Source organism: Petaurus breviceps, unplaced genomic scaffold (assembly GCF_028583685.1).
Source record: "Petaurus breviceps papuanus isolate PSGF00001 unplaced genomic scaffold, PetGlider_PUasm1.0 126, whole genome shotgun sequence".
NCBI classification, from domain to species: domain Eukaryota; kingdom Metazoa; phylum Chordata; class Mammalia; order Diprotodontia; family Petauridae; genus Petaurus; species Petaurus breviceps.
This window is the reverse complement of record NW_027185655.1, coordinates 12,814,717-12,834,804: the sequence shown is the minus strand read 5'-3', so window position 1 is coordinate 12,834,804 and position 20,088 is coordinate 12,814,717. Positions and strand designations below refer to the sequence as shown.

At 37.7% G+C, this 20,088-nt stretch overlaps 1 protein-coding gene across 1 annotated transcript in view; it reads left to right on the top strand.

Moving 5' to 3' along the window:
- The first annotated feature begins 4,082 nt into the window (after positions 1–4,082).
- The window catches only part of PRKG2 (protein kinase cGMP-dependent 2), a 117,155-nt gene continuing 101,149 nt past the window's right edge, over positions 4,083–20,088 (top strand). Inside the window, exon 1 of the mRNA XM_069098304.1 lies at positions 4,083–4,534. Within this exon, the coding sequence (XP_068954405.1) occupies positions 4,083–4,534 (452 nt within the window). The remainder of the gene's footprint in view (positions 4,535–20,088) is intronic.

Genomic DNA, 20,088 nt, shown 5'->3' with positions numbered 1-20,088 from the left:
GGGTGAGGGTGGTATCAAGAGAAAGAAGGAAGCAAACTTAAGAGATGTTGCAGAGATAAAATCAATAGGCCTTGGAAACAGATTGGCTAGGGAGGGTAAAAGATAGTGAATAGTAGAGGATGGCTCCTAGACTGTGGGCATGGAGGACTGGAAGCGTTGTGGCGCCCTTGGCAGCAACAAGAAAATTTGGAAGGTGACAAAAATTGTAGGGTAAAGGTAATATGTTTGTTTTGGGGCTTGTTGAATGTAAGATGTTTATAGAGCATCCAATTTCAGATATCAAAAAAGCACTTGGAGATGTGAGACTAAAGGTCAGTAGTTGTAATAGTAATGAAATTTGAAGATCCCTTTGTACTGCCAAGCTAAGGGGTACTTAGTACCTAGTTTCAAAATAAGCCTGTGTTAAAGAAACAGAAGGTATGATCCCCTGTTGCTGATATAACAAGAAGGGGCTGAACAGGGAATCCTGTTGTTGACATAACAGGAATGGGCTGAACAGAGAGCAGCTATACTGTATTTAAGAAACAGCATAAGCTGGACAGTCAGAATTTCCTGGGGTAAGCATTGTGGAGGCAGGGCAGCTGCTGCTGGACTAAAGACTTAACTGAGAATTGAGAAGAACTGAGAAGAGCAATGAGAATTGAGACCCGAGAGAGAATTTGTTGGACCAAGCCATGTGGAGGCTGGATAAAGTGATTTTGATTTTGATTTTGAGAATGAAGCTTATGGTGGTGAAGACTTCTGAGGGCCAGCTGGAGCTGCTGAGGATTTCCAAGGGACAGCCAGAGCTGAAGAAGACTAAGGAAGCATGACTGTGGTGCCAGCACTTTGTACAAATGTTGTGACTTTGTTAATTTTTATGAATGTTCTTGTGGTTTTGTTAAGCCTTGTCTTCCCAGGAACAGAGACTATGAAGGATTTGAGATGGACTGGACACTGTGAGCCCTAATGTGGAGCAGGAACTGCATGGAGAGCTGGACAAGGAGTTGGGAGCTGTCTGCCTTTGAACTCTGGTGGCAGTTGGTTAGATTCGTGTGGGAACTGGGACCATGGAAGAGGAACCATGGGAGCTGAAAGACTGCCCTGAGTCAAGATGAAAAAACCTCTCTGTGGGTACTGAGTAGTGACTGATGAAATTGACTGAGTAGACTGGTGAAATTGTAATTTACTTGTGACCTAGGGGTGGATGGCTTTTGTATTTTCCACTACCCCTTAAGAGGGTACTGAGTAGTGACTGTTGAAGTTGTAACTTAATTGCACTCCATGGCTGGAGAACTTTGACTTTTGTACTTTGTGACCCTTAAGGAGGCAAGCCTCCTTAAGGATGATTGAATGATTGAGTTGCTAAATGATTGAGTTATTAAATGATTGTACTTTATTGAAAACTAGGTGACCACTTTGGTGAAAACTATGTGGCCATTTTAGCGATAAGTTGTTGAGCTGTGACATTGTGAATGCTGTACATTGATTTTCTGTGAATGTTTTGCTCTGATTTGTTATCGGATAAATAGAGAGTTCTGTATGTAAGTTATGTAGTCATAACCTTGAAAGTTGTTCATAGCAGCAGTCCTCTAGAAAGCTGCTCATGCTTGGCTTTACAGTAGTGAGGATAGACCTGAATCAAATAGATTGAGAATCCTGGGCATACAGATAATAATTGCTCACTACATCTCCTTATTCTTTTACTCATACCTTCCTCTACCTTCCCAACTGAACGATAGTCAATAAAGAGCTGTAGTCACTAAGGAAGAACTGTGCTGATCTAATGCCTCCCTAGCACTGGAACAAGTCCTAGGTCAAAGAGTAGGCAGCATGTTTTAGCAATGGTCCTTTGGAGACATGGTTAGTCATTGTTCTTAGGTCTTTCAAAGTTGTTTTTCTTTACAATGTTGTTGTCTTAGTGTAATTTGCTTTCCTGGTTCCACTCACTTCATTCTGCCTCAGTTTGTATTACCCAGGGTTCCCTGCATGATAGGTTTATTCCATCATTTCTTGTGTTTGTTCCATCATTACATTCATATGGTATGATTGGTTTCGTTGCTCTCCAATTGTCTACAAGGCAATATAAGGCATTCCCTTAAATTCCAGTTCTTTTCTTTTATATTTATTCCTTCAATTCTCCCTTCAGGATCAGGACACCTGTTTTGCTTGTGAATATTCCCTTTCTAATATAATCCTTCCTTTTAACTCACTTTTTCCTATCTTCACATTTTTCCCTGCTGAGTTTGATGTGTTTCTACACCAATGTGTCTGTGCATGTGTGTGGGGTAGTACTTGGAGATTATTGAATCACACTTAGTAAATGCTGTATTTTGAATGATGTCATATTTTGATCTTCTCTGTTCTTAATTTGTCACTGAATAAAATGGAGAGCACCTATGCTGGTATTTTGAACCTTGGGAAGTTGCCTTTGCTTGGAATTACATTACATATTGTTGCTTGGGTGCTGCTACTCAGGGAAAGAAACACAAAATATGAAAGGCATCCCAAGGCGCCAAGGCTTAGGCTTAGCTCTCCTAGTTAAGCCTGTCTTCTAACTGACATGTGAGACTAGTCACTATGTTGTCAGGTTGGATAAGGCCATCCCTACCCCAATATTTATAGGAAGTCCCAAGGTGACATGATGCCACTTGGAGACCTGAAGAAAGAGAGAGGGGAGTTGCGGATCCGACCCTTTTAAAGTCCACTGAGCGGTTCACTCCTTTTGGCTTAGTGGTCAGTTTTCTCTGCCTTTCACTGCCTTCAGCCACCGTGATGTCAGGAATCAAGACTATCCAGGATTGGCTGTGTCATCCTAAAGCAACAAGTATATCAATGCTGATCCATAAGTGTGTCTCCCCTACCCCAAGAAGTTTTTGGTTAACTATGGTACATGCTGTATGGACTGACTCCTGCAGTCCATCCCCATGCGTGCTTCATGGGATTCAAGCTCTGTTTATAACAATGTCCACTTTTCCCCTTCACATAGAAGAGTCTGCCAATGAACAGAATCTATTTTTTGTGAGAAGTGTTATTAAATTGCCCTCTATTGAATATTAAAAAAAACATATTTGTCATTTTAAAGGTCATCATTATTCCATAAGGATCAGTCTGGGGATTCTGGTTGCTTCAGTATTTCAGTTGTGGAGGGTTACTGGGCATGGTGTATCTTCTCTGGGTATCCTTGACCTCTACAACTCAATAACCCTTTTCTTATCTTGGACAATAAGACATAATCACAGATTAAATGGCTTATGTTCCCATCATGTTTAGTGGATAACTCCTAGTTGGAATTTTAAATATTTGCTCTGATGAAGTTTGAGTTTCATATCATGAATACCCCTTAGAATAGAAGCATGAGTGTGAGAACAGGTTTAATATGAAGGAACAATTATTTGGAGTGACTCAAAGATTGTGATACAGGTTGTCATTTTGGATGCTCCATGTGTTTTAGAAGAGGAAACAAAGGAAAAGATGTAGGAGAAAGGCCATTCCTCCACAATTTATTTACAATACTGACATTGCAGAATGAATTTTTTTACAGTGTATATGGTAAGAAAATATTGAACCTGATAGGTGCATATGGTTTGAGAAAATTGCTAATAACGAAATACCAAGTGTATTTTCACAGTCATCCTGAATACTTCCTAAATCAAGAGTAGATTTCTTTGCTCCAGCAGCAAAGAGAAGTGTGAGAGATTCCCCTGCCTTGGTTTTTCAGCTGCTAGTTTTTGTTTATTTCTCTGTCATACTGACATCCAAATCTCAGTTTGGTCGTGTCGCCTCTTACAGAGGCTGTTAGAACACCCTGAGAGAACAGGGGATCATTTATGCAAAAAGCAGGGCTGTGAATGGGTGCCAGTGAAGTTAAAATGGATAAAAGGTTTCATAAATGTCAATTTTACCTCACAATATGCCTGAGAGTCAGAAATGTGGAAACTGATTACTTATTAAGCCACTGATAATTTCTCTGTCTTTGCTTTGGGGCCAGAGGAGGTGGGGCGAGGGGAGGAGATAGGGCAGAGAGATGAGAGGGTTGCTGGAGGGTGTCAGTTGGCTGAATAATAGACACTTGTGTGTTCTCATGCAGGTCACTGGGCAAAATGGGAAATGGCTCCGTGAAACCCAAACAGTCCAAGATTCCAGATGGCTATGCTGGGAAATTCTCTGGCACAATTGATGCTCTTCGGAGCAAAGTGATAGAACTGGAAAGGGAGCTGAAGAAGAAAGATGAAGAACTGCAGCAGAGGGACTGTCATCTGCGAGAGCTGCAGGAAAAGCTCTCCAAGCAGACAATTGCTCTTGCCGAGATCACTGAAGAACTCCAAAACAAGTGTATCCAGCTGAACAAGCTACAAGATGTAGTTAACATTCAGGGAGGAAACTCGCTTCTCTTTTCTCCATGCAAAGTGTCTCTTCAGATCAACCGCAGGACCTCAGGCTTAGTCTCTCTCCACAGCAGGAGAGGTGCCAAGGAAGGGGTATCTGCCGAACCAACCACCAGGACCTTTGCAGAATTTTCATTTGAGAAAGCCAGAGTCAGGAAGGACTCGAGGTAAGCATTTTGTCACAGTCTAACTCTGCCTCCTCACAATGATATCTATGAAGCCTCCTGGCTCTTGATGCTGTATTGATTGTGGGCTCTCTTCTAGTCTAATCACTTATTTCATAGAACTAACTCACTAGGATTTATCCATTGGATTGACCAACATTTTATTAAACTCTGATTCTGTGCTAGGCATTATGAAGCATTGGGAGATACAGAGAAGAAACAGAAACAGAAGCAGTTCATGCCCTCAAGGAGCTTACATTCTATACAATGAGAGATTTCTGTGAATATAGAATTGTGTTATCCCAATTTACCATCAGGACTTTGTGCTTCTTTGTGTCATATAGCTGAGTTGCAATATAGATTATTGTATTTAATAATGAAAACAACTTTTAATTCACTTAAGAACACCAAAAGTTAGATTGCTTTTCATGGGAAACTTAGACCATGGGGATGACATACTTATAGGGTTTTGGGAAGTGTGAGTTTCCTTCTTCAGCTCTTTAAATTCTCTCTATCTTAATGTCCCCTTCTCCAAACCACAGTGCATCTGGAATGTATAACATAAACACTGTAATAAAATGCCTTCTTGAAAAGTCTTGAAAACAGAAGAAAGGCAATAAAGCTTAGGGTCATAGATTCAGAATTCAAAGGAACCTTAAAAGTCATATAGCTCAAATCAAGGAATTGTGGAATTGAATCATGTAAACTAAAAGTAAACAAACAAATTAATTTAAAATAAAAAAGTCATATAGATCAGCCTTATGCTATAGATGAGGAAACTGAGGCCCAGAGAGGCTAAGATGCTTTTCCAAGACTGAGGCAGAGACAATGGCAGAAAGCTGAGGGCTTTCTAACTAAAAGCAACACCTTTCTTCTATATCATACTACCTTGCAATCACTTGCATTAATTAAAAGTAAAAATCAACCCAAAGGTAAAAATTTTAATTAAAATATAAATATTGAAGGCATCATTTGAATACTTTTATGCATACATATCTTATGGTCAACAATTGAATCACTAGAATAAAGAATAAGAATTAGAAAATTAAGGTTCTACTTGTGAACTTTTGGAACAGAACTCCACTTTGGTCTTTGAAGGTAGACTTATCCCTGTTTTGATTACAGGTGTTTGGAAGGGAGGTTGGGGAATCATTTGGGCATATATAGGTCGTCTGGTGTGTGCAGGAGAAGAGTATTTCAGTATTAAAAGTACATAGTTGTCCAGTGAGTGGGAAGTGTTGAAAAGACACTGGAGATGTTTGATTTACCCTGTGAATCTATAATATCTGCACAGATCCAGAGGCTACCAGGCCTACACTTTTCATAAACAATTAATTTTTTGTTTTATGTAAATGTTGATTAGCAAACTTTAGCTCTGGTAGAGTGACATTCTTGGCTCATTACACTTTTTTAAAGTGTCTGGCACATAGTGAGTGTCTAATAAATGTTTGTTGCCTCTTGCCTAGTTGAATATCTTCTGGTATACAGGCCTATTAATCAGAGACATCTGGTACGAAGTTACTTGGGCTGCCTTTCAATAGGAAAGCCTACATTATCGTTTGAAAGCATTGTTTATTTTTCATGAAAAGAAAAGACAAAACAAAAGCCTTTCCTCTTAACTTCTGATACCTACTTCTTTTTTAGGAAAGACAATTAGTTTCATTTATCACTCCCACCCTGGGGAGCCGAATAGGTAAAAGTAGAAAATGCCAGTGAGTAATATGTTGAAATGGGATGGGAAAAGAGAGTAAAGAACCCTGTGTCTGTGATGCCTGCAGTAATAGTGCTGTATTATTGGGTGATTTAGCAATAGCCTATCAAAATATACATGGAACTTTTCCTTTGTCAACAGGAATATTTGTATGTAAGTAGAAAATTATAACAGCTTACATTTTTAGAGTGAGTTAAGGGAGAAAGATGTTTTTTACCCATTGTTTCATTTGATTATCCTAATGACCCTCTGAGATAGATATCACAGATGTTCTTATAACCACTTTACAGATAAAAAAGGGTGTAAGAGATGAGCAGTAGGAAGGAGGAGCCAGGTGGTGAAGAGCTTTGAGTGTGGAAGTGTTCAGGATGGTACAGAAAGTCTCTTTATTGAATAGCAAACATCTGGGATGAATTTAGCTCTTTAAGCATCAGCTACTCACAGAATCTACTCTTGCCAGTGGTGTGAATTCCAATTCCTCTGTATCTTACTAGAAGGTCTTCATGAGTAACAACCATAGACAAACAGAAGTTTCTGGTCTTGTGCTCAAAATGTTTCTAACTTGGTAGAGTTACCTTGTATGTACTTACTTTTTATCTCTCTCTGTCTCTCTGTCTCTGTCTCTCTGTCTCTCTCTGTCTCTTTCTCTCTCTCTGTCTCTCTCTATCTCTCTCTCTGTGTCTCTGTCTCTCTGTCTCTGTCTGTCTCTGTCTGTCTGTCTGTCTGTCTCTCTTTATATCTCTCTCTGTATCTCTCTCTCCTGTCCCTCCCATTAGAATGAGATCTTCTCAAAGGCAGGGGCTATTTTAGCTTTTTATTTGTATCCTCACTGCTTACTTAGCCCAAAGCTTGGCACACAGCAAGCACTTAAATGTTTGCTGATTAATTCTTTCATGGGGTCAAAGGAGATCAGCTGAGGCTCTGTATCAAACATGAACATCATAGACTCCAACCGTATCCAGAGAGGGAAACAAGTATTTAAACAAACTTTGCACTTGATCTTCAATGCTGATCACTTTGCTCAGACCAGTTCAAACTTTGTGAGAATTACTGAGTTGTATATGATTAGCAGTGATAGCTACCATCAGAGTATGTGATAGAATGGGAAGGTTGACTTTTTGATGGAGGGGACTAATATAGGAAACTATTTTTGCTCACTTGGCAAGATGAAAGTACAAAATACATAATTCTGGTGTTCATTGATTTAAAGGTGGTTGGATAGTAGTTGGGTTAGCATGGGTAAAACAGCACATTTTAGTATAGTATAACTGAGTGAGGACCAATTCAGATCAGCTATTCCAGAAGTATTCCATAGGGGTTCTAGCTAAAATGGATGGGAACCAAATACTTTTGGATTCCTGGGACTTGTCGCATCTGTTTTAAATAAAGGGAATTAATTAATTGCTGCTCTGCCAAAGTAGAAATGCCCCATAGTCTTCTTTCCTGGGAAAGCACTGCCCAGAGCCATAACTAGCAATTGTTGTACATGGGGAAAATGCCACAGATGTTCCTGTGGCAAAGACAGATTCAATTCTATCAAATATGGGGAGTGATAAAACCTCAGGGAAAGGCTCTGAACCTCAAAGCACAAGACCTCACAGGGGAGAATCCCCTAGACAGTACCCTATGGTGGGGAGAACACAGAGGATACCAAGAAATTGCTAGTAAGGAGGCCACCCAAGAGGGAGTGGTTATGATTGGGCCACAGGAGGTAAAGCTTGTCTCTGATATGACTTCAGGGTATAATTATTCTTTTGGTTAAATTTTCTTTTTTCATTATGAATTTAATCTCCAACAAATGCAAGAATAAGAGGCTTGCAGAAGAAACTATGAACTTCTGTTATATACATTGTTTTAAAAGAAGCATATGTATATGTATACAGGAGATACATATGTGTAATTTCATAGGGTAGTAACAAAACTGCTCTCTCTCTCTGTGTCCACAGCTGCCCTTTTTATTTATGTGCATTTTAAAAAAGCATTTGATTGATGCTCTTTTATTTGTATTTATATCACTACCTACTCATCTACCAGCCTCACCCTCCCATCTCTAGTAATAAATATGTATAATTCAGCAAAACAAAACACATTGGCCATGTTTAAGAATGCAATCATATCTCATTCTGCATCTCTAGTCTATTACCTCTCTGTCCAGAGGTGGGAGGTATATTTCATCATTGGTTTTTTGAAGTGATTATTTATTATTCCTTGCTTTGATCAGAGTTCTGAGGTTTTTTGAACTTGTTTTTTTTCCACACCCCCAAAGTAATGTAAGTAATTGTATGTGCCTTTGACCCATCATTATTTAGGCATATCTCCCAAGGATCAGGGATATAAGGAAAGAATCTATATGTATAATATTTATAGCAGCCCTTTTCATAGTATCAAATACCTGGAAACAGAATAGGTGTCCATTAATTGGAGAAAGGCAGAGTAAATTGTGGCATATGGAAGCAATGGAATATTACAACCTGCCATCATAAAAATGACAAATGTGATAGATTCCAAGAAATATAGTAAGACTCCTACAAACTGATGCAGAGTGAAATGAGCAGGGTGAGAGAGACAATTTCACTGAGGATTTTTACAGTCATCTAGTCCTTTCTGGTCTGTAAAAATCGCGTCAGTTTCATTTTCTTTCCTGTTATTACTTTTGCCTTTCATTCTGAAGAAAGCTTTCATGATTTATAGGCATTAGGCTTTTGAATGGTCTATATGCCTTTGATCTCTTGCTATTTCTTATTTATGAGCAGTATTTTTAAACATATTTTTTCACTCTTTTCCACAATGCCAGCCTTTCCATTGGAGTCACTGAGTCTTAAAGCATATGTTGATTTAATTTAGATCATCTTAGTGAGTTCTTTAGAGAATTTTTCTAGCTTCTCATGTAGAACTTGGAAGAATTTTCCAACTCCTTCATTTTAGAGATGAGGAAACGAGTCCAGAGATGTGAAATAACTAATCCGGGGTCACAAAAGTAATAATTCTGTCAGATTGTCAATACACATTTTTTTAAGCTCCTACTGTGTGCCAGGCACAGTGCTAAGTGCTCAACTGAAGTAATTTTGTAAGCTGTATTTATTTCCATGGTTGTCTTCTTGCAAATGCTAATTAATCATAGCTACGGTGTAAGATGACCAAGTGGAGTGATGCTTCTTTTTGCCTTTGGATGCACAATTTAAACTAACTTTGCCAACTCCTTTATGTGCTTCTTGAAGAATCTGAGAGCCTCCTTTGTCTTTAGATGAAATTTCCTTTTGTGTTCTGGTTTCATTTCTGGTGAGAATGCCAAGAGGGACATGACCGTGAGCTCCTTGAGGTCAGATACTGCCCTTTGCCTTTCTTTGTATCTCCCAGTTCTTAGCACAGAGCCTGGCACATGGTAGGTGCTTAGCAAATATTTGCTGGCTGATTTGAGCTCCTCTTGTAGTCACTAAATGGGGACTGATTAGCACAAGCTTCTTTAAACCTGCCATTCATAATCTCAAATGGCAGTCATTTAACTCCCATCTCCTTATTGAACTGAATAATATTTCAGTTTTAGAATTTAAACCATAATCTCATTGTCTCATATTCTCATGTTTCTCATTTTCCACATGAGAGGGCTGAATATGAATGAACCTTTTTCAGGTGTTTAAACTTTTCTCTATGGATAGTGATATTAGATGATGTTTTCTGGCTCAGGGAAGAATGGCCATGTTCTCTTTTCTTTAAATGCTTGGTGTTTTGAAATTACATGCTGTAAATGGTGCTCTGATTCTCCTTCCTTTTCCATCCTGATAGGCATCTGGGGCAGGGCATGGTTGATGGAGATCCAGTTATTGAGAAACATTTTCTGCTCCCTCTTCCTCCTTTCTCAGTGCAGCACAGCTGGCCTGCTCTACTTCCTTCTCTTTCTCCCTGCCTTTGTCCACAGCATGGGTGCTGACTGGTCACATCCACATACTCAATCCACTCGATCTGGCCTTTGGGCCATGGCCAACATTAGCCTAATTACTCTTGCTAACTAGATACTGAGTTCAACTATTTCTTCTAAAGAAGTCCAGGTTCTCTCATCACTCTTTAAACTTTAGTAGTGCATGGCAGCTTATTGACCTACCCAGTTATAGCTTTGTATCACTCTAGAGAAGGATTTATTTCCTAAGAGAGCAAGAGAGACAAAAACTGTGGACACATGTGAAGGAATATGTGATGAAAAGCCTTATCTGAACAGCTTGATTGGCAACAAGTCCACTTTCTTCATTTCTCTGAAATTAGGAGAAGCTACAGCCATATATTAATACAGAAAGATGTAAGAAAATAGAGATCCCAAACTATTATCCTCTTCTCATTTTCAAGATCTTGGGAGAAACCTGAGGAAGCCCACATTTATGCTAGTCTGGATTTACAGGGTTTACAGTCTAGTGAAAATTAAATGTGGGAACAGATGGAAATTGACTTTCCAGACTAAATATGATCACTGAGTTTACCGGCCAGACTATTGCCCTGGAAACATTTCAGCATTTTATAATGATGTTCTTATGGACCTTTCTGGATCAATTTGTTATGTCATACCTGGATATATTAACCATGGTGAGTATTATAAGTTGAGGAAATGAACATTTTGTCAGCCCCAGGCAACCTTCTTATAGTTCATTTTAGATTCAGATGGACAACAAATCACTTTAGATACAGGTGTGGGGAACCTGTAGCCTCAAGGTCACTTGTGACTCTCTGGGTCTTCGAGTGTGGCTCTTTGACTGAATCCAAGCTTTACAGACCAAATCTTTTATTAAGGGGATTTGTTTTGTGAAGTTGGGATTTAGTCAAAGGGCTGTATTTGAGGACCTAGAGGGCCATGTGTGGCCTCGAGGCCACAGGTTCCCCACCCCCATATCTAGATCATGTGGCGCCCATGGAGTATTAAGGACACCTTCTGAAATTAAGCTCTGGGACTGCTTCCTTGGAATTAGAATTTTTACTGAAAAGTTACTGAGGCTATTTGTGATTGATGGATCTACTGACATGAATTTAATAAAAGTGGGCTAGATTCCACTGAGGACTGGAAGAGCTTAAAAATGCATTTATGACTTCCATTTTTTGATGCTAATTGTAGATTTTTCATAGAAATTGATTTCATTGACGGTAACACACAAAGAATACCTTATGAAAAGAGTTGGAAAGGAAGAGGAGGATGTAAATCTAGAGATTTAGTGACAACTCACACCCACTCAGTGTAACAGTTACACCCTCCCCCCACAAAAGATATTCTATTATTATGTATAGGGAGTTGTTAGGCATTGAGGTGGTTCTAGATGCAGGGTGGTTCTTTCATATGGAGGGGATTTGATGTCCACTGGTGGTCTTCACAATCATAAGTAATTTCATTTGACAAATTTTGATGTAAGACTATCACGTGGAAGACACAAGGTGCTAGAAGTACAGAGACAAAACCAATCTCTTGCTCTATGAGTTTATATTCTGCTTCAGCATGAGATTGGTGAATACATCATTGATACAAGTAAATACAACAATTTGAGTGTAAGCTATGCATATTGGGACACTTGTCCACCCATTTTTGCCTCTATACTGGTTCAAGTATTTCTTCCAGTTATTCCAAGAATAACTGTGCAGATGCTCTATCCGAGAAAAGCAAGGCAGATGTGCTCTCTTGGAGTGTGTTTTATGAAACAAACCAACCCATTGTTAGATTTTTTTTTGCTTCCATTTTGACCTAATATAATGTTTCTTCTTCTTGCCTTCTACTTGCCTTTTTAAAGGAGATTTGAAACATAAATATTTGCTGTGTTGTGAGTATGGTCTTTGCTAGAGTGTTTTTAACAGGTTGCCTTATATAGCATCACATATCTGATGTGTTCACCTCTTTTTAAAATTTTTATTTGTTTATTTATAATTTATTAAATGAAGCAAGCTTTTCCATAACATTGTAGGATAAAAAAAACGTTGCACATGAAACTGCAAATCTATTATGTACAACATGCTATTCCTTTTAATTAAATAATAAAGTTATCATACAAATTTATTTTTTATTTTTTTCTTTTCCTTCACCTTCCCCCTGACCTAGAGGTGACTATCATTAGACACAAAGTATGTGCATGCATGTGTGTGTGTGTGTGTATGAGAGAGAGAGAGAGAGAGAGAGAGAGAGAGAGAGATCATTATATACATCTATTTATCACTATTTATCAGTTCTTTCTCTGGACACATTTTATTTCTAAGTACATAAGGTCTGGATCCCTCCATGGGAATTGTCCCCTAGCTAACTCAAGGGGTTTGGCTCACCCTCAACTTTTAACTCAGTAAATCCATACGTACTTTGGTTTCTTAGATGAAAGGAGATAGGTAGCTCTAGACAACTAAAATTATTGATATATTTTATTATTATATTGCTTTAATTCCAAATATATCCCTTCTCACTCTATTACTCAGAGATTCATCTATAAAAAAGAGTAAAAAAAATAAAATATTTCAGTAACACTGCCCAACATGTCAACCAAATCTGACTACATTCTAAGCAAAAACCTTAATCCAGGAAACAGTTTGTGGTGCCCTCCTACCTCCTTTAAAAAGATTTATTCATGAATCTTGCCTCTTCTTTAGCAGCTCATTACATTCAGTACGGGTGCCAAAGTGATCTTCCCAGCACAGTCTAAGTGTTTAATAAACTTTTTTTCCATTCATTCACTCATCCAGTTAGTCAGTCATTCATGAAGCACATGTCTAACCATATTTCTCTTCTGCTAGGATCAAATGCAAACTTTCCTGTATAGCATTTAAAGTCCTTCACAGTCTGGTTCCAAGTGCTCTTCTTTATGTGCATTTATGATCAATTGGCCTTTTAGCTACTCTCATTTCCCATCTCTATTCTCTTGAGTAGACTGTCCCCCAGGCCTGGAATCCACTAACTCCTCCCTTCCTCTGCTTAGAAACTTTTGTTTCCTTAAAAACTCAGCTCAAGGTCCTACATGAGGCAGGCATTTCTAGATTTGTTTGACTTCCAGTGTCTACTCCCTCCCTCCAAATCACCTTATATTTATTTCATATCTACATTAAGGCATGTCTGCTACTTTCTATAATAGAATATAGCTCCTTGGGGGTAAGGATCATTTCATTGTTATCTTGATGTGCTCAGCACTCATGGAAGTTCCTGGTTGTTTAACATATGCTTGTTGCTGTCTGAAGCCCTCCACTTAGGCACCCAACTCTCAACTGCTTTTCTTTCTTATTTCTCAAGCCAAATTTTCATTAACTTAGTCCTAGGTTTTAAGAAGGCAATTCAATTAAACTATAGGAAACCCTTGATTTCTGTGAATCTGTGATTCAGTTATTAATATAGCAAATAAATCTTCTTTCCCCAAGGACCATGATAATACTTTGTTATGTCTGCTCCTGATGCTTTTTATATCAAAACCAAGTATTATGTCATGATATTATGCATATTTTTACACTGTACTAAAAATGTGAACAGTTCTGTAATGTCAAGTAGGTGATATTTTGGACAAGGCCAGTTGAATGCTAGTTCTGGTAGGTCAAATCAATGTGGAAAGACTTGAGACAGACAATGTGCCTGTGTTATTCATCTGAGGATCAGTTTGGTTAAGGGAGGAAATGTTGATTTTTCCTTCCATCCTTCCTTCCTTTCTTCCCTCCGTTTCTTCCTTCCTTCCTTCCTTCCTTCCTCCTTTCCTCCCTTCCTCCCTTCCTCCCTTCCTTCCTTCCTTCCTTCCTCCTTTCCTCCCTTCCTCCCTTCCTCCCTTCCTTCCTTCCTTCCTTCCTTCCTTCCTTCCTTCCTTCCTTCCTTCCTTCCTTCCTTCCTTCCTTCCTTCCTCCCTCCATACCTTCTTTTTAAAAATCTCTTTTCCTTTCCCTCCCACTTCCTAGCATTGTAACTCATTAAATTGAAAATGTAGTAGTTTTTTTGGTTGTTGCTCAGACCCAGAATTACCTCCACCACTTTTCTCCTTCCCCCTTCGTATTCAGCTACCTACTCCTATAGCTTCTGAGTGTTAAAAACAGTAACAACAATATATACTCTGCAGATGGGCTTTTCTCACTGCTCCCATCATCTGGGAGAACCATCATCTGTTACTTTTCCTTCCTAATGAGTCTTAGAGTTATTTTTCTTTAGCAACCATTCTTTCATTTTTTTTGTTAGTGAAAATTATTTTGCATCGTTATCTTTTAACAAGAAGCCTTTGTCTTTGTTATGCCTCTTCTGAAAGGACTTGCCAATCTTCTTTTCAGAAATCTTTATTGTCATTTCAATCATGTCTGACCCTTCTTGAATCTTGGCTGTCACCCAACATGTGAGCTATCCTTCTTAACTTTGTGTTGCCTAAAAAATTTGAAAATGATAATCACTTTTCCTTTATCAAAGTTATTGGAAAAAATGTTAAGCAGTACTTCTATGTCTCATGACCAGCAAGATACAGTTTCTCCAGACCCTTTTACCTCTCTAGCTTTTGGGAAATAACAAAAGGAATTAAGTACCAAATATAGAATAATTACCACTTGTTACCCAGAACAAAGAATACAGAACTTTGACAAGGTAAAATCTTTATGACTTAACCTTATACAGCTCTAATTCTTAGATTTATCCCTTAGCACTCCTCCCCAATCTGCTTCTGTGCTCCATGGCAGGGACAAAAAATTGGGCTTATGGGGCACATTGAAAGATCCCTTGTACTTCAGATAAACTACTGACACACCCCACCACATGCCAGCCCCCAAACCTTAATGACTGATTGGTATAGAAACTACTGATTGCTCTGTTTATAACATGGACTGCTTCATCTGTCCTTTGGAAGACTGATGACATCCCATTTTTGAGGACTCACCATAGTGGTGCCAGACAGTGCAGATACTCAATGGGCTTTATCCTACTGCAGATCAGAATTCCTGAGCTCAAGCAATCCACTAAACTCAGCCTCTTTTAGTAGTACATATTATAGCATGTGCCACTATCCTGGAAGCTTTTGCATTTTTTAACTAGTACCAAACAATTTTGATTATTACTGCTTTAGTTTAAGTTATATGTTTGAGATCTGGTAGTATTATGACCCCTTAATTTCTACTTGTTTTCATTATTTCCCCTTAAGAATCTTCTTTTAAAAAAAAAGCAACTGGGGTTAAGTAACTTGCTCAAGGTTACACAGCCAGTTATTTCTGGGTGTGGTGCTAAGTATCGGAGCCCGGATTTGAACCCCAGGTCATCCCGACACTAGAGCAGGTGCTCTTACTTGCTGAGCCACCTGGCCACCCCTAAGCAATGGGGGTTAAGTAACTTGCTCGAGGTTACATGGCCAGGTGTTTCTGGGTGGGTGCTAAGTGTCTGAGCTCAGGATTCAATCCCCAGGTCATCCCGACACTGGAGCTGGTGCTCTTACTTGCTGTGCTACCTGGCCACCCCTCCCCTTAAGAATCTTAACCTTTTCTTTTTCCAGATGATTAATTATAATAAAATATAAAAATTTAATTATTATTTTATTTAGCTATATGAAATAACCTCTTAGGAATTTCATCGATTTGTCATAAATTTGTAAATTAATATAGGTAGTATCACCATTTTTATTATAATGGTACAGCCCAACATTTAACAAATTAGTGACTTTCCAATTATTTACATTTTCTTTTATTCCATTAAAGAGTATTTGCCATACATAGTTACAGAAGTCCTGAACATGACTTGGTAGGGTAAACCCCCATGTATTTTATGATTTTGTAGTTATTTGAATGGAATTTCTTTTTTTCCCCTCTCTTCCCATTGGGTTTTGTTAGTAATATTCACAAAGGTTAATGATATTTTGCGGTGTATTTTATAACCTACTTTACTGAAATTATTAATTGTCTTGATTCTTTTTTTCATTGAATCCCTGAGATTCTCTATCATAGAGAGCATGATGTGATGAAGAGTTCTGGATTTGTAGACAAAGGACCAGGGTCTGAAGCTCAGTTCCATCATTACTACCCGTGTGATACTGGACAAGTTATTTCTATTTTACCTCTTTGTGACTCAGTTTCTCCAGCTGTAAAATGAGGGAGTTTGTCTAGATGACATCCAAGGTTCCTTTAAAGTCTAAATCTATGATCCTGTGATATTATCTATAAATAGATTATATCATGCCTTTTTTTTTTTTTGGTCTATTCCTATTTCATCAATTACTTTTTCTTAAGATTTTAGAATTACACATGATGATTCTGATTAGCTGGCTAAGATAGTATCTGAGAATGGGATTTGTATATCTAGAAATATATGGAAGACACATTCCTGGTCATACATAAAATTTAATTAGATATAAAGGCTGATAAAAATTATTTACCTGTTGTCTTTTTTAAATCAAATGTTTTATTAACTTCTAGTTTGCATCATTCATTTCCACAAGATTTTGAGTAACAAATTTTCTCTGTTTTTCCCCTACCCACCACCCTAAAGAGCAGTCCCAATGAATATCCCCTCCTCCTCTTCATATTGAGAAAAGTTTCATCAGTTACAATTATTGTTTTTCCATGTAGGGATGTAAATATTTCAAATTTGTTAAGTTTCCTATGATTTATTTCCCTGTTTACCTTCTCATTCTTCTCTTCTTGTATCTGAATGTCAGATTTTCTATTCAACTCTGTTTTTTTTTTCATCAAGAATGCTTGAAAGTCCTCTATTCCACTGAATGACCATATTTTCCCCTAAAATATGATACTCAGTTTTGCTGGGTAGGTGATTCTTGGTTTTAATCCCAGCTCCTGTGACCTCCAGAATATCATATTCCAAGCCCTTTGATCCCTCAGTGTAGAAGCTGTCAGATCCTGTGTTATCCTGATTGTGTTTCTGCAGTATTCAAATTGTTTCTTCCTGGCTGCTTGTAATATTTTCTCCTTGATCTAGGAATTCCAGAACCTGGCTATGATATTCCTAGGAGTTTTCCTTTTGGGATCTTTTTCATGAGGTGATCAGTGGATTCTTTCAATCTCTATTTTGCCTTCTGGTTCTAAAACATCAGGGCAGTTTTCCTTGAGAATTTCTTGAAGGATAATTTCTAGATTCTTTTTTTGATCATGGATTTCAGGTAGTCCAATAATTTTAAAATTATCTCTCCTGGATCTATTTTCCAGGTCAGTGGTTTTCCCAATGAGATATTTCACATTGCCTTCTATTTTTCATTTGTTTGGATCTGTTTAATAGTATCTTGATTTCTCAGAAAGTCACTTGCTTCCATTCCCTCCAATCTAATTCTGAAGGAATGAATCTCTTCAGTGAGCTTTTGAGATTCTTTTTCCATCTGGCAAATTCAGCTTTTAAAGGCATTCTTCTCCTCGTTGGCTTTTTGAGCCTCGTTTGCCATTTGAGTTAGTCTATTTCTAAGGTGTTATTTTCTTCAGTCAGGTTGTTGACTCTCATTTCATAATTTTCTTGCATCATTTTCATTTCTCTTCCCAATTTTTCCTCTATTTCTCTTATTTGGTTTTCAAAATCCTTCTTAAGGTCCTGTATAGCCTGTAACTAGCTCTTATTTTTCTTGGAAGCTTTTGGTGCAGGAGTTCTGACTTCACTGTCTTACTCCTGTTCCATGTTCCATCCTTTTTGTCCCAAAATAGGAGTGTAAAGTTGGGTTGCTCTGCTTGCTTTGCTTTGCTCCTTTGCTCATGTTGCCTACCTGTTGTTTTATAAATCTAATCCAAAAGGTTTTAAAATGAAAGGAATTTGGAATGGAGTGAATTAATTAATGGGCACATACTTAGTTTCCAGTTTATTGACACTACAGAAATGCCTATGTGCCTAATTTTTAGGTTCTTTTTGAAAGGGTTACTCACACCCTTACAAATCACTAGAGATGGGTAATTAATTATTTTCATAATTCTTAAAAGATGCTTTGTTATGTCTTGAATACAACTCCTAGGAAAATAATAGACCCCTCTATTACTGAATTTTTTTCAATTTAAATTTTTATTTTTTTTAATTAAGAAGAATTTATTTTCTCTCTTCCCTTCCACAATGGAAAACAGAAAAATATAAAGAAAAACACTTATAGAAAAAACACATAGTTTTAAGGCAAAACAATTCCCCATACTGGACATGTTCAAAACTTTATATTTGATTGTACATCTTGAGTCCCTCACCTCCCTGCCAAAGAAGGTGGTCAGCATACCTGATAATGATTTGTCCTCTGGAATTTTGGTTGATCATCACATTGATGAGAATTCTAAAGTTTTTCAAAGTTGTTAATGTCTATGATGTAGTTATTATTGTATAATATGTTCTGATTCTGCTTACTTCATTCTGAATCAGTTTGTAAAAATTTCCCAAGTCTTTTTGGAATTCTCCCTTCCACCATTTCATGTGATGCACTTGTTTTCTATTATAGTTACATGTTATAATTTGCTTAGCTGGATTGCTGAGTGGATAGAGCACTGGGCCTGGAGTCAGGAAGACTTGAGTTCAAATATGGCCTCAGACACTTAGCTATGTGACCCTGGTCAAGTCACTTAACATCTATTTGCCTTAATTCATTGGAGGAGGAAATGGAAAACCACTCCAATATCTTTGCCAAAAAAACCTCATGGACAGGATGGTCACATGGGATCACATGGGTAGTATAGTCCATGAGATTACGGAGACATGACTGAACAATGAGTAATTTCTCAGCCATTCCCAGATTAATGGGCACACACTTAGTTTCCAGTTTATTGACACTACAGAAAGAACTGTTATAAGCAGTTTTGTGTATGTGGATCCTTTTCGATATCCTTGGTATAGTTGTGAAAATGTATGTGTACAATTTAGTAAATTTTGGGGCATAGTTCCAGACTGCATTCCAGAATGGCTAGACCCATTCACAACTCTATCAGGAATCCTTTACAGTGTTTCTTCTCCCACATCTCCACTAACATTTGTCATTTTCCTTTTCTTTCACCTTGAACAATCTGATGGATGGGAACTGGAATCTCAAAGCAGCTTTAATTGATATTATTTTATGAGTGATTTGAGACATTTAAAAAATATGTCTATTGATAAAAGTTTTTCCTCTGAAAACTGCCTGTTCATAGCCTTTGATCATTTATCAGCTGAGATGAGGCTCTTATTCTTATAAATTTGAATCAGTTCCTTATACATCTAGAAATGTGACTTTTTTCACTTTATTTTTTAAATTCTATGTTTATATTTTTACATTCATTTCCATGAAATTTTGAGTTACAAATTTTTCTCCCCATCTTTCCCTTACCCATCACCCCCCAAAAGCAATCCTACTGAATACCCCCTTCCCCTATCTGGTCTTTCCTATATCTTCCCCCATCCCACCCCTCTCCGATTTTCCGGTAGGGCAAGATGGATCTCCATACCCCAGTGCCTGTATATCTTAAGAAATGTGACTTTTAATAGAGAAACTTGGTTCCAAAGATTTTTCTCCTCATTTCCCCATTTCCCTTCTGATTATAGTTACATTCCCCACACCCACCAGTTTTTGTTTTTAATAAGGACTCCTTGCCTCAGTAGCTGGAGTCTTTGGTTTTTCAAACACCATGAAACTAAGTTTGTTTTCTTCTGTCTTTTTTTTCCTTCTGAGATGGGGCTATTTAAATTCTCTATTTCTTGTTTTACTAATCTAAGTATTTTATACTTTCTAAATATTCATTTGTTTCATGTAAATTGTTGTATTTATTGGCATATAGCTGGGCAAAATAGTAGTTTTTAATATTTTTCTATATTTCTTTTAAAATTCTTTTTATTATTATTTTTGTTTGCATTTTGAGTTCTGGGTTGTTTCCCTCTCTTTCTTCCAAACATGCATTAGAAAAGGCTGACATTTTATCTATCTATCTATCTATCTATCTATCTATCTATCTATCTATCTAT